We start from the raw sequence: 12,894 nt of genomic DNA, 5'->3' as shown, positions 1-12,894 counted from the left end.
TAATGGGTGTTATATAGCAGTGACTGTACGTATATAATAATGGGTGTTATATAGCAGTGACTGTACGTATATAATAACGGGTGTTATATAGCAGTGACTGTATGTATACAGTATAATAACGGGTGTTATATAGCAGAGACTGTACGTATATAATAACGGGTGTTATATAGCAGTGACTGTACGTATATAAACACGGGTGTTATATAGCAGTGACTGTACGTATATAATAACGGGTGTTATATAGCAGTGACTGTACGTATATAATAACGGGTGCTATATAGCAGTGACTGTACGTATATAACAACGGGTGTTATATAGCAGTGACTGTACGTATATAACAACGGGTGTTATATAGCAGAGACTGTACGTATATAACAACGGGTGTTATATAGCAGAGACTGTACGTATACAGTATAAAAACGGGTGTTATATAGCAGTGACTGTACGTATATAACAACGGGTGTTATATAGCAGAGACTGTACGTATATAATAACGGGTGTTATATAGCAGTGACTGTACGTATATAACAACGGGTGTTATATAGCAGTGACTGTACGTATATAATAGCGCGTGTTATATAGCAGAGACTGTACGTATATAATAACGGGTGTTATATAGCAGTGACTGTACGTATATTACAACGGGTGTTATATAGCAGTGACTGTACGTATATTACAACGGGTGTTATATAGCAGTGACTGTACGTATATAACAACGGGTGTTATATAGCAGTGACTGTACGTATATAACAACGGGTGTTATATAGCAGTGACTGTACGTATACAGTATAATAACGGGTGTTATATAGCAGTGACTGTATGTATATAATAACGGGTGTTATATAGCAGTGACTGTACGTATATAATGGGTGTTATATAGCAGTGACTGTACGTATATAATAATGGGTGTTATATAGCAGTGACTGTACGTATATAATAACAGGTGTTATATAGCAGTGACTGTACATATACAGTATAATAACGGGTGTTATATAGCAGTGACTGTACGTATATAATAAAGGGTGTTATATAGCAGTGACTGTACGTATATAATAACGGGTGTTATATAGCAGTGACTGTACGTATATAACAACGGGTGTTATATAGCAGTGACTGTACGTATATAATAACGGGTGTTATATAGCAGTGACTGTACGTATATAATAACGGGTGTTATATAGCAGAGACTGTATGTATATAATAACGTGTGTTATATAGCAGAGACTGTACGTATATAATAACGGGTGTTATATAGCAGTGACTGTACGTATATAATAAAGGGTGTTATATAGCAGTGACTGTACGTATATAATAACGGGTGTTATATAGCAGTGACTGTACATATACAGTATAATAACGGGTGTTATATAGCAGTGACTGTACGTATATAATAACGGGTGTTATATAGCAGTGACTGTACGTATATAATAACGGGTGTTATATAGCAGTGACTGTACGTATATAATAACGGGTGTTATATAGCAGTGACTGTACGTATATAATAACGGGTGTTATATAGCAGTGACTGTACGTATATAATAACGGGTGTTATATAGCAGTGACTATGTATATAATAACGGGTGTTATATAGCAGTGACTGTATGTATATAATAACGGGTGTTATATAGCAGTGACTGTACATATACAGTATAATAACGGGTGTTATATAGCAGTGACTGTACGTATATAATAACGGGTGTTATATAGCAGTGACTGTACGTATATAATAACGGGTGTTATATAGCAGTGACTGTACTTATATAATAACGGGTGTTATATAGCAGTGACTGTACGTATATAATAACGGGTGTTATATAGCAGTGACTACGTATATAATAACGGGTGTTATATAGCAGTGACTGTATGTATATAATAACGGGTGTTATATAGCAGTGACTGTACATATATAATAACGGGTGTTATATAGCAGTGACTATACGTATATAATAACGGGTATTATATAGCAGAGACTGTACGTATATAATAGCGGGTGTTATATAGCAGAGACTGTACGTATATAATAACGGGTGTTATATAGCAGTGACTGTACGTATATAATAACAGGTGTTATATAGCAGTGACTGTACGTATACAGTATAATAATGGGTGTTATATAGCAGAGACTGTACGTATATAATAACGGGTGTTATATAGCAGTGACTGTACGTATATAATAATGGGTGTTATATAGCAGTGACTGTACGTATATAATAATGGGTGTTATATAGCAGTGACTGTACGTATATAATAATGGGTGTTATATAGCAGTGACTGTACGTATATAATAACGGGTGTTTTATATAGCAGTGATTGTATGTATATAATAACGGGTGTTATATAGCAGTGACTGTACGTATATAATAACGGGTGTTATATAGCAGTGACTGTACGTATACAGTATAATAACGGGTGTTATATAGCAGAGACTGTACGTATATAATAACGGGTGTTATATAGCAGTGACTGTACGTATATAATAACGGGTGTTATATAGCAGTGACTGTACGTATACAGTATAATAACGGGTGTTATATAGCAGTGACTGTACGTATATAATAACGGGTGTTATATAGCAGTGACTGTACGTATATAATAACGGGTGTTATATAGCAGTGACTGTACATATATAACAACGGGTGTTATATAGCAGTGACTGTACGTATGAAACAACGGGTGTTATATAGCAGTGACTGTACGTATATAATAACGGGTGTTATATAGCAGTGACTGTACGTATATAATAACGGGTGTTATATAGCAGTGACTGTACGTATATAATAACGGGTGTTATATAGCAGAGACTGTATGTATATAATAACGTGTGTTATATAGCAGAGACTGTACGTATATAATAACGGGTGTTATATAGCAGTGACTGTACGTATCTAATAACGGGTGTTATATAGCAGTGACTGTACGTATACAGTTTAATAACGGGTGTTATATAGCAGAGACTGTACGTATATAATAACGGGTGTTATATAGCAGTGACTGTACGTATATAATAATGGGTGTTATATAGCAGTGACTGTACGTATATAATAATGGGTGTTATATAGCAGTGACTGTACGTATATAATAATGGGTGTTATATAGCAGTGACTGTACGTATATAATAACGGGTGTTTTATATAGCAGTGATTGTATGTATATAATAACGGGTGTTATATAGCAGTGACTGTACGTATATAATAACGGGTGTTATATAGCAGTGACTGTACGTATACAGTATAATAACGGGTGTTATATAGCAGAGACTGTACGTATATAATAACGGGTGTTATATAGCAGTGACTGTACGTATATAATAACGGGTGTTATATAGCAGTGACTGTACGTATACAGTATAATAACGGGTGTTATATAGCAGTGACTGTACGTATATAATAACGGGTGTTATATAGCAGTGACTGTACGTATATAATAACGGGTGTTATATAGCAGTGACTGTACGTATATAACAACGGGTGTTATATAGCAGTGACTGTACGTATGAAACAACGGGTGTTATATAGCAGTGACTGTACGTATATAATAACGGGTGTTATATAGCAGTGACTGTACGTATATAATAACGGGTGTTATATAGCAGTGACTGTACGTATATAATAACGGGTGTTATATAGCAGAGACTGTATGTATATAATAACGTGTGTTATATAGCAGAGACTGTACGTATATAATAACGGGTGTTATATAGCAGTGACTGTACGTATCTAATAAAGGGTGTTATATAGCAGTGACTGTACGTATACAGTTTAATAACGGGTGTTATATAGCAGAGACTGTACGTATATAATAACGGGTGTTATATAGCAGTGACTGTACATATACAGTATAATAACGGGTGTTATATAGCAGTGACTGTACATATAATAACGGGTGTTATATAGCAGTGACTGTACGTATATAATAACGGGTGTTATATAGCAGTGACTGTACGTATATAATAACGGGTGCTATATAGCAGTGACTGTACGTATATAACAACGGGTGTTATATAGCAGTGACTGTACGTATATAATAACGGGTGTTATATAGCAGTGACTGTACGTATATAATAACGGGTGTTATATAGCAGTGACTGTACGTATATAATAACGGGTGTTATATAGCAGTGACTGTACGTATACAGTATAATAACGGGTGTTATATAGCAGTGACTGTACGTATATAATAACGGGTGTTATATAGCAGTGACTGTACGTATATAATAACGGGTGTTATATAGCAGTGACTGTACGTATATAATAACGGGTGTTATATAGCAGTGACTGTACGTATACAGTATAATAACGGGTGTTATATAGCAGAGACTGTACGTATATAATAACGGTTGTTATATAGCAGTGACTGTACGTATATAATAACGGGTGTTATATAGCAGTGACTGTACTTATATAACGGGTGTTATATAGCAGTGACTGTACGTATATAATAACGGGTGTTATATAGCAGTGACTGTACGTATACAGTATAATAACGGGTGTTATATAGCAGAGACTGTACGTATATAATAACGGGTGTTATATAGCAGTGACTGTACGTATATAATAATGGGTGTTATATAGCAGTGACTGTACGTATATAATAACGGGTGTTATATAGCAGTGACTGTACGTATATAATAACGGGTGTTATATAGCAGTGACTGTACGTATATAATAACGGGTGTTATATAGCAGTGACTGTACGTATATAATAACGGGTGTTATATAGCAATGACTGTACGTATATAATAACGGGTGTTATATAGCAGTGACTGTATGTATATAATAACGGGTGTTATATAGCAGAGACTGTACGTATATAATAACGGGTGTTATATAGCAGGTACTTTACGTATATAATAACGGGTGTTATATAGCAATGACTGTACGTATATAATAACGGGTGTTATATAGCAGTGACTGTATGTATATAATAACGGGTGTTATATAGCAGAGACTGTACGTATATAATAATGGGTGTTATATAGCAGGTACTGTACGTATATAATAACGGGTGTTATATAGCAGAGACTGTACGTATATAATAACGGGTGTTATATAGCAGTGACTGTACGTATATAATAACGGGTGTTATATAGCAGTGACTGTACGTATATAATAACGGGTGTTATATAGCAGTGACTATACGTATATAATAACGGGTGTTATATAGCAGTGACTGTACGTATATAATAACGGGTGTTTTATAGCAATGACTGTACGTATATAATAACGCGTGTTATATAGCAGAGACTAGATGTATATAATATAGCAGTGAATGATCCGTGTAATGTAGGATATAATTCTCCTGAGTTTGTCTCGTTTCACATTTCCGAACACAGAACAATTCATGGACAAACAGCTCATTAAATCGACTATTTGTTAACTTATTACAAACGAGGTGGAAAATGCATCATCAATCTGTTTTATCACAATGTTACCATGAATATTTAATGGTTTTGTTAATTTGGTTTGTGTGTTTACGCTCTGAGCGCAGGAGACAAACCCTGAAATAATCACAAGTTATTGCCAAGCGGCTGTTCTTCTACGCACGGAATAAACCCTCCGTTACATCTCATTCTCTTAGGCAGTGAATAAAGGACAGCGCCATCTTACCCAGTCTCCATATTCTGCCCTATGCTCTATAACAGCACGTCCAGTCCTCTCCCGGGATGTGCGACACCACTGTACCCAGCTGACACTCCCACTGCGCACAGGGGCACCGGGCAGTTGTAACCTCTCCTGCACTCACTCTCCCCCAGGATTTCAGACTCACATCCCAATATCATCATTAATCAGTTTTACGAGGAACGTTAATGTGTATTATTTTATTTACCAACATTTTTAACAGAACTGAGCGACGTTTATCTCCTGCAACACTTGTGTCAATATTTCAAATTTATGTTAATTGTACGGAAAAGTCGATCCTGCAACACCCGCGTCACATAATGGTAAATTGAGCTTTTTTTGGCCGCACCGGAGCCCTAGAATATGAGTCACCTCCACTTATAAGACTCACCCATTCCACCTAATTTACTGCTCTCCTATTAATTATTACTGACTTTCCATTCCCAACACTGAGGATTACAGTCACATGTAGCCGTTGTGATTTGTGGAGTCCAGAAAGTAATAGGAGAAGGGAATTACACGTTGCTTAATTCCTTATGCTGAATAAAACGAGGAGATCGGTAACTCCAAACCCATTCTCTTTCTCCGAGGGGTTCTTTCTCTCCAATGTCGGACTTTATTCAGCATGTCTACATTGATATACACATGAAGGTCGATCTTGACAGGTGGATTCTGATCGCAGCCTATGGCAGTACCATAACTCGTCAAAAAAACACAGAAGGGCGGCAACTCTCATGTAAGGGAATCTGCTGTTACGGGAGACACCTGTAATAATTGCAGTTAGAATTCAAAAACTTTTTAAAAACTCTTACTGTTTAAAAAAAAATCAATATGCAATAGTATTTATTATTTTATTTATAAGGCACCACAAGTGTTTTGCAGCGCCATACAAAGGAACAGTACAGGGAGAGAAAAGTTAGCGTTACAGTAAATAAATAACAAAAATAGAGTACAGGTAAAAAGAGGCACAATTCTGTACACATTACAGCTTATTTATTTCTTTATTAACAGTTTCTTATATAGCGAACACATATTCCACAGCGTTTTACAGAGAATATATGAACATTCACATCAGTCCCTGCCCCACTGGAGCTTACAATCTATATTCCCTACCACATGTACACACACACAGACATTCTAGAGTTAATTTTGTTGGAAGCCAATTAACCTAAAAGTATATTTTTGGATTGTGGGAGGAAACCGGAGTACCCGGAGGAAACCCACGCAAGCACAGGGAGAATATACAAACTCCACACAGTTAGGGCCATGGTGGGAATCAAACCCATGACCTCAGTGCTGTGAGGCAGTAATGCTAACCATTACACCATCCGTACTGCCCTGTATATATAACACATGGTGGGAATAGTACCCATGACCTCAGCGCTGTGAGGCAGTAATGCTATAACCATTACACCGTCCATGCTGCCCCGTATATATAACACATGGTGAGGATAGAACCCATGACCTCAGCGCTGTGAAGCAGTAATATAACCATTACACCATCCGTACTGCCCTGTATATATAACACATGGTGGGGATAGAACCCATGACCTCAGCACTGTGAGGCAGTAATGCTATAACCATTACACCATCCGTACTGCCCCGTATATATAACACATGGTGGGGATAGAACCCATGACCTCAGCGCTGTGAGGCAGTAATGCTAACCATTACACCATCCGTACTGCCCTGTATATATAACACATGGTGGGAATAGTACCCATGACCTCAGCGCTGTGAGGCAGTAATGCTATAACCATTACACCGTCCATGCTGCCCCGTATATATAACACATGGTGAGGATAGAACCCATGACCTCAGCGCTGTGAAGCAGTAATATAACCATTACACCATCCGTACTGCCCTGTATCTATAACACATGGTGGGGATAGAACCCATGACCTCAGCACTGTGAGGCAGTAATGTAACCATTACACCGTCCGTACTGCCCCGTATATAGAACACATGGTGGGGATAGAACCCATGACCTCAGCGCTGTGAGGCAGTAATGCTATAACCATTACACCGTCCATGCTGCCCCGTATATATAACACATGGTGAGGATAGAACCCATGACCTCAGCGCTGTGAAGCAGTAATGTAACAATTATACCATCCGTACTGCCCGTATATATAACACATGGTGGGGATAGAACCCATGACCTCAGCGCTGTGAGGCAGTAATGCTAACCATTACACCATCCGTACTGCCCTGTATCTATAACACATGGTGGGGATAGAACCCATGACCTCAGCACTGTGAGGCAGTAATGTAACAATTATACCATCCGTACTGCCCGTATATATAACACATGGTGGGGATAGAACCCATGACCTCAGCGCTGTGAGGCAGTAATGCTAACCATTACACCATCCGTACTGCCCCGTATATATAACACATGGTGGGAATAGAACCCATGACCTCAGTGCTGTGAGGCAGTAATGCTAACCATTACACCATACGTACTGCCCTGTATATAGAACACATGGTGGGAATAGAACCCATGACCTCAGTGCTGTGAGGCAGTAATGTAACAATTATACCATCCGTACTGCCCGTATATATAACACATGGTGGGGATAGAACCCATGACCTCAGCGCTGTGAGGCAGTAATGCTAACCATTACACCATCCGTACTGCCCAGTATATATAACACATGGTGGGGATAGAACCCATGACCTCAGTGCTGTGAGGCAGTAATGCTATAACCATTACACCGTCCGTGCTGCCCTTATATGTAAGTAGTGAGGACTTGACCAATGTACTACTAGGGGCTGGTGGCCAAAGATGGAGAGGAGTATGTTGACGAAGATGGTCGCTGAGTGTTTGAGTATGGAAGAGCTGTGAGTGACATGTGAAGAGGAGGGCTTTGATAACAGGAGGGAAGAGGGTCCTGCTCTGCGGAGCTTACAATCTAGTATTTAAAAACGCAAGCACCAAATTCTGAACGGTTAATTAGAATCCGGGTGTTTTAACCCTTTGGGAAAGGAAATTTGTCCAAATAGGTGTGAAAATTTACAGATATTTTGAGGATCGCTCACAGCAACGTCGGCACTCAAAGGGTTAATAAATTACACTACACACAAGTTTGCAGCCATCAACCAATGACCAAATCTAATTTTATCCCCGTCTGAAATTCCCGAGCATCGCTACGTATCAGTACCTGCATATATCCTATGTCTGCGCAGGCAATGTGACGCACGCTAAAATAATATACAATAATTGTGGTGTAGATATCGGTCATTGGTGACATACGGGCCACCGGCAGATTATAGAACCAGACCAGACTAACATATGTCATCGTATAGTAACCACGGTAACACTGGCAGATCATGTTACACATTGCGTTCCCCTTCACTCTGTCCATCATTATAATGAAATTATCTCTCAAACCATGTAGCCTTAATTTAGTATATAGTCAGTATATAGTTGTACCTATAACTCCCCTTAACATTTGTGCCTCTTTATAAAAGCGTCTGGCTGTCAGGGCATACTGGGACTTGTAGTTCTACAGCAGCTGGTAAGAAACAGTCGGCTTATCATGGTACTAAACTGCAAGCATTTAGAAACCAAGAGATGGGAACCCAATTACCAGTCTGGTATTACAGAGGTCATTTATAGGGGATCCGGATGATAGATCTACAGTGTCTAGGTTAATCGGTCGACACACAAAAGGTCGGCATGGTGATGGTTGACAGTTTTTTTATGCTTTGCGGTTCCCGATCATAATCCAAGTGGACGGTAAACTTGTCCCATAGCATGCAAGGCAACGCGGGACATGGGCTCGAGTGTCAACACTAAAAAGAAGGGAACATTCATGTCGACATTTTTATGTCGACCTTTTCCCAGTGTCGACCCAGTGACTACCTGTGATCCATACCCATTTCTCCTGAAGGATCATGTTTATCCCGCCCTCCGCCCAGAAAATTGATCACGTTTAATATACTTTATTATGCCAGCTGCGCAGTTATTATTGTAGATTATTTTCCGAGGCTTGCGCTCATCCCAAGCATTAGGCAGTTAAAAATAATATATGCTTCATAATAATTTTCCATATTAATGATTTAGCATTTTTACAGTGTAGAAAAGAATGTCCCTGATTGTCGATTCTTGTGGCATCTAAATATTTATAGTTGCCATGGGCAGTGCGTTCAGTGAAGCGCCCGCAGCCTGTGCAAGGGAAATACTAAGACAAAGATGTCACTATACTGATGGGGCTAAACCACAACAAGTCTTCAACATTCTCTGTCCGTGGAAAAAAAAAGAAAACAACTATTTTTAAAGCCGCTGGAATTCTTTCCAATCAAATACAAAAATAGGACATTTTTTTTTTGTGCTGAAAACGAGCCCAGTAAATTTTTACTTTTTTTTTTTTTTTTTTTTTTTTTAATCTTGATGAAATGATGAATAGAGCTCCATTCGGATAACCGTAGTGTATGCAATTTACTAAAAAGTAAGCTTATTACACTGGAAGCCAGACACTGGAGTGAGTTTGGAAAATATAAGCTAGACGGGAGCTGGGTAGAGTTTCCCTGCTTGTATGAAGCCACGAGCCACATGCATCAGCTCACCGCAGTCATTAGCTCTTTTATAACTCAGATGAAAAACATCAGCCCAGACCACAGAGGGGTTTAGTCGTTTCTTCACTCTGTCACATAGGCTTGCCGGGCGTTTGGCGTACAAATCATCAGCAGAAGTGCTGCAAAGAACCCTGGAACTATATGCCATTCCTGACAATAGAAGAGGAACCGATAAACTGCTAAAGGGCAATTAAACCCCCATGAATCTCAAAATAATTAGACAGGGGGAGAAACTTGGAGAGCTCTGGAGCCCCGGGCAGGATTATTTCATGGGTGGGCAGCAATATTCTGGTGTGCAGTATAAGGTTATGGTGACTTCATAGTACAGAGGGGCACGATGCCTGGTTCACCCTCATCCTCCCGGTCTGATACAGTTTAAATCTGCTGCATGTGGTCTGAACAGAACTATGAGCAGATACATTTATTTACATTCCATGAAATTATATCGTCTTTTCTACAACCTTTTGGAGTACAGTGCTATACTTTGAAGGGGGGGGGGGGGGGGTAGAGCAGAACACTAACATCTAACATTTGTTTGTTGCTGTCCTTTTTCTTCTATATCCCTACGTTTCCAGTTTTCACCAAGTTACCAGAGTCCTAGTTATCCAGGCACGTTGCAATGACTGCTGTTATGCAGGACCACCGGCCATGAGTGGCTGTAACTAACTGCAAACTCATCTCTTTCCTTTTATGTATCAGGACTCATCATTTCCCTCTCACCTCCCGGCCGTCCAGGACTTGGAGTGGCCAGGAGAAGGGTGAGGAGTGGGTCTAGTGCAGAGTGAACCGCATACTAGATACAGACATGGAGGGGAAGCCTTCAGAGAGAGCATGCCATGTCTGACCTGTTACTTATGGGGGGGTGGGACCACTCCCTGCTCCTCCTCCTCTTACCCAACATTTCCAACCAGTTAATCTTCAGAGAAATGTAGTGGACACTTATTCCGCGTGTGGAAAGTATTTTACTTCCATCTCTATATACGCTTTTGGCCCACTTTCATTTATTGTGTCCAACATTATTATTTTCTTCTCTGATTATGTGGAATAATCCGTCTGAGTCTGCGCTATAAAGACCATGGATGGCAAGCTGGACAATTATCCCCAAAACAGAAATTCACAAACTTTTTAAAATCAGGATGTCCTAGAGCTACAGGATCACAATTCCCACGGCCAAAAGTGTCTTATTGAGAAATGTACAAATATAAACACATATTACGTCATTGACTATATAGGTCAGTATCACATTGGACTGTACATTATGCTCACAATCGCTTCATCTCTGTGCAGTTAAAGTGTAAGCTCTGTAGACTAATAAAACGATGACATGATTAAGCCGACACAAAGGATACGGAGAGTGACAATTTTATCATTTTCACTGTACTTTGAAAAGATTCCTTTTGGATTGTCGCGATTTATCAATATGTAACAGAATATGTTCTAAGCAGAATTGTGCTTAATAACAGATATTCATTTCCCCATAATGTAACGTGGAATGTGAAGATATAACATAATGACCTGCGCATAACACAGTATTGTTATCCCACAGGGGGCACGACAGTGGTGGAAGCACGCGTGTACAGAGACGCACGAGGACGGAGTAGCAGCGAACCGCACATCAAGCGACCAATGAACGCTTTTATGGTTTGGGCGAAAGATGAGCGAAGGAAAATCCTCCAGGCGTTTCCGGACATGCACAACTCCAATATTAGCAAAATCCTGGGTGAGCAGAAAACATCAATAAAGCTGAACCATTGTACCCATCACATTATACTGCTCCTAAGTGAAGACCACGAGAGAATGTCCTTTTACGTCAGACCAAACAATTAGCTTTCTCCTTTCTATACATAATCATATTAAAGTGTAGTTTTAACCAAACCTAAGGCGTGCGGCAGGTAGTTTCATGACAGAGCGATCCGTTGGGCGGCCAACTTAAATGGCAGTTAAGCTGTCAATCACCGGCAGCTCCTGCAGCGGCCGTACAGGTGGTCAGCGGATCGACCGTACACACAGAACGAAGTGCAGATATAGCTTTAGATATATTGGGCATCGGATGTGTTGCACAGCCGACGCGATATATTCAGCCGGTTACTACTGGCCGGTGTGTGCACCTTAAGGTTCCAATTTATCATTCTAGGGTAACTTTATAGATTTGGCTTTTGCAACTTTATGGTACATGCCGTACACTATGAATTAATAAATATAGATGTTCCGCTAATACACCTTGCCTTAATACACCACGCAACGCAAGATGCTTGGCACCCGTGTACCGCAAATACAGAAAAACACCACTCCGCCTGTACCAAACTGAGACTTTATCCGCACAGAAAAGTGTTTAAAACTCGCACAAAGCCATAGATGAAGTACAGTTTGTCATATTGCATTGCAACTTGTGGGGTTCTCAATCCTGGACAATATTTCCAATAGTCAGAAATACCAGTTAGGACCTATTCAATACTGGCATTTTTCGGCCCGGGACTCGCCGGTGCAGATTCAGATTTCGAAGCCGAATCTGCATTGGCGGAAAAGGACGCTAAATTTTTGAATTAGCGTATGTTTCCACCTAAAAAGACACAGAAATATATTGAATAGGTCAAATGTGAATACCATCTATTATAGGCAAAATCTGAAGATACAGTATTTCTGGCTTTCAGAAAGATCAGCAGGTATTGAATGCCCCCTAAGGGTCTTCCAGGAC

At 39.6% G+C, this 12,894-nt stretch overlaps 1 protein-coding gene across 17 annotated transcripts in view; it reads left to right on the top strand.

The window, feature by feature from the left end:
• The window catches only part of SOX6 (SRY-box transcription factor 6), a 442,476-nt gene that overhangs the window by 421,436 nt on the left and 8,146 nt on the right, over positions 1-12,894 (top strand). For all 17 annotated transcript variants that reach the window (XM_083164677.1, XM_083164684.1, XM_083164689.1 and 14 more), the window contains one exon: positions 11,746-11,919. In XM_083164677.1, the coding sequence (XP_083020803.1) occupies positions 11,746-11,919 (174 nt within the window). The remainder of the gene's footprint in view (positions 1-11,745; positions 11,920-12,894) is intronic.

The sequence above is a fragment of the Crinia signifera genome, chromosome 11, assembly GCF_055691185.1.
Source record: "Crinia signifera chromosome 11, ASM5569118v1, whole genome shotgun sequence".
Classification (NCBI taxonomy): domain Eukaryota; kingdom Metazoa; phylum Chordata; class Amphibia; order Anura; family Myobatrachidae; genus Crinia; species Crinia signifera.
This window is presented reverse-complemented; position numbering and strand designations above follow the sequence as displayed.